The 2,670-nt window shown below is 61.5% G+C and overlaps 1 protein-coding gene across 1 annotated transcript in view; it reads right to left on the bottom strand.

Moving 5' to 3' along the window:
- Positions 1-740: 740 nt before the first annotated feature.
- Wscd2 (WSC domain containing 2) overlaps positions 741-2,670 on the bottom strand; it is a 62,649-nt gene continuing 60,719 nt past the window's right edge. The window contains exon 11 of the mRNA XM_048784890.1: positions 741-2,627. Within this exon, the coding sequence (XP_048640847.1) occupies positions 2,275-2,627 (353 nt within the window). The 3' untranslated portion in view covers positions 741-2,274. The remainder of the gene's footprint in view (positions 2,628-2,670) is intronic.

The raw sequence follows: 2,670 nt of genomic DNA, 5'->3' as shown, positions 1-2,670 counted from the left end.
TGGCTGGGAGAAACGGGCTGCATAGGGGGTGGGAGGGGAATTGGCCGCACATGGGTTCTGGGATCAAGCCTGGGACCAGAGCCAACGCTTGGTCTGAGATCAGGCCAGAGCTCAGAGTGACCAAGGTCAGGACTCCTCCAGGACCAGGACCGGGGTTGAGGTTGTGGCCGGAATCGGAGCTCAGGTGACAGAGATCAGGGCTCAGTCAGGAGACACTGTCAGCCCTGGTTCTGGGCAGACGACCCAGGTTGGAGTGAAGTCAATGACCAGGGTCAGGGTTTGGTATGGTTAGGGTCAGACTCCGTGTGGAGTGTGGACAAGGGATCAGTAGGAGACCCAGATCATGGATCAGCACGTGCCCAGGATCAGGGCTCAGTCTGTGAGCCAGGTTCCGGGGTGTTGGATTGGGTTCTGTCTGTGACCAGGTCAGACCTGGCTTAACAACAGGGTCCCAGGGTAGCCTGGGGCACAGATCAGAGCACAGAATGGTGTCCAGGAGCCAGGACCAAGCCCTGAGGAGAGGGACACTGCCCTCAGCTCTGAGCAACCTCACGCCGCGTCCCGGAGCTCTGTCTTCCCCGCCCTATCTATCTCAGTGACCTCAGGATTAGACACCAACCCTTGCCCCAGATATTCTGTCACTGTGTCTACCTGTCTCTGTCTCACACACACACACACACACACACACACCCCAAGCAAACATCCCATCTATGAACACAACACTCTGCCACGTGGTAGAATTATCAACAAAACTCTCATTTAATGATAGTGTTGACCTGAGGAATCTTCAGACAGAGGCGGGTGGTCCAAGGTGACCACCGGCAAAGAGCTGGTCCAGGTCTTGGACCGAATCTCCCAGAGACAGCTGCCCTCCAAGTGGGAGCGGAGGCTAAGTCCGCTGCTGCTTTGTGAAAGAACACTAGAAATTCGCCCCCTGGCCCGGCCCTGGGGTGGCCCAGATCCTACAGTCGTGGGAACCAGAGAAGGGAATCAGGTCCGACTCCTGTGCCCTCTCTCTGCGTGGCCGGGGTCCAGGGGGCGAAATGTATTCGTCATAGACCTCTTAAAAAAATATATCTCTTTTCACTTGCCTTCCCCAGGCCCCTTTGCTGTTTGGAACGAGCTTCGACTTCAGAGGGGCGGCTCAGGGGAGCCGCCCTGGACAGGATGGCGAAGAGGCAGTGACCTATGGCTTTTGCATGGACGTCGTGGGAGGGTCCTGTGGACAGGATGTAAAGCGGAAGGATCCGATCTGGGGGGCGGGAGGGGATCTCGGGTCAATGAATGATCAGTGACTCAGGTCCTCAGAAATCCTTTGGTTTGGTGTCAAGAGAGCAGCGGAGGGTGGAGATGATGGGTCATTCTGACCCCTTCCTCGGAGGATCCCGGGGGAGGCGGGTCCGACTGGGCTGTGGTCAAGGGGAGGCCGGTGCCTGGGAAGGAGCGGCATCTCTTCCAGGCGCAGTTCCTTCTGATCTGGAGCCCCCTGGGGCTCTCACCTGGATAGCACGGGACCCACTGGTAGGGGTCACAAGGGCAGTGTAAGATCAAGGTGTGAGACCCCCCACCTTGGGTCACTGGGTGTTTTGTTGGGTACCTGGGGAGCCCTGGGAATGGGATCCAGGACTCCGAGTTCACCTCCTAGACAGGGTGCTGGGCAGGGAGGGAGGAGAGGAGGTGCGACTCCAGCCCTGGTGGGGTCGGGCCACAGTGTGACCTGCCTGGGGTGCGCTCAGGAAGCCGATGACCCTGCCTGGGGTGCCCATTCTGCTTGAGCACGGGCTCTCCTCCACCTACCCAGACCCCAGACATCTAAGGCCTCCGGGACGCGGCCAGCTGTTTTTCTCCCAAACAGGAGGTGACCTGAGCCATGTCACAGCAAGTGCTTCCTGAAGAAAGCGAGGCTCTGCCCCGTGAGCCATCCGGGCAAGGACCCAAATCAGCGGGCACTCGGGGGAGGACACTCAGCTCATCTCCACGACAACGGTGAACCCTGCAGCCCACCAGTGCAACCCGGAGTGGTGGTCGCAGGGACACGGGGGACACAAGACGCTGGTGCCTGTGACCAGAACTCCCCAAGCCAGGTAGCCCGCATCTCCAAGAGGGAAGGGGCGGGTGCGGAGGGCGCGGGGACCTGGACAGTCGGTTCCCTCGAGCCTCCTCTGTCATGCAGGAGGCTTGCCGAGGGCAAGCAGCGGCCGCCACGGGGGCGGTCCCCAACCGGAGAGGCCAGGTGAGTGGGCGTGGCCAGGCCGCCGCCCTCCCCGCGCCCCATCATCTCGGGTAGTAGTCGTCGGGGACGCCCGTGAGGTTGCGGCCCTTGAGCGCCGCGTCCACCATCTTGATGTAGGCCGAGATGCTGCGCTGCATGTCGGCCGTGTAGGGGTCGAACTCGAGCTTGCGCAGCCCCGAGCGCTTGAAGTTGCCGTCCTTCTGGCTCTCCACGCACAGCAGCCGGTCCTCCCGCACCGCCACGCCCAGCAGGCGCACCATGCGGCCCAGCTGCACGAACAGGTCCTGCTTCAGGTCCTCGAAGTGCACCACCAGCACCTTCTTGCCGAACTTGAGCCAGTCCAGCGTGTGGGTGGCCCACCAGGGGGCGTAGTTGCGCACGAACTCCGGCCACTCTGCGGAGAGGAGGAGCCAGCGGTCAGGCAGGACCCGGGGCGG

Source organism: Marmota marmota, unplaced genomic scaffold, assembly GCF_001458135.2.
Source record: "Marmota marmota marmota unplaced genomic scaffold, marMar, whole genome shotgun sequence".
NCBI classification, from domain to species: domain Eukaryota; kingdom Metazoa; phylum Chordata; class Mammalia; order Rodentia; family Sciuridae; genus Marmota; species Marmota marmota.
The sequence above is the reverse complement of the archived record's forward strand: the minus strand, read 5'-3'. Positions and strand labels throughout refer to the sequence as shown.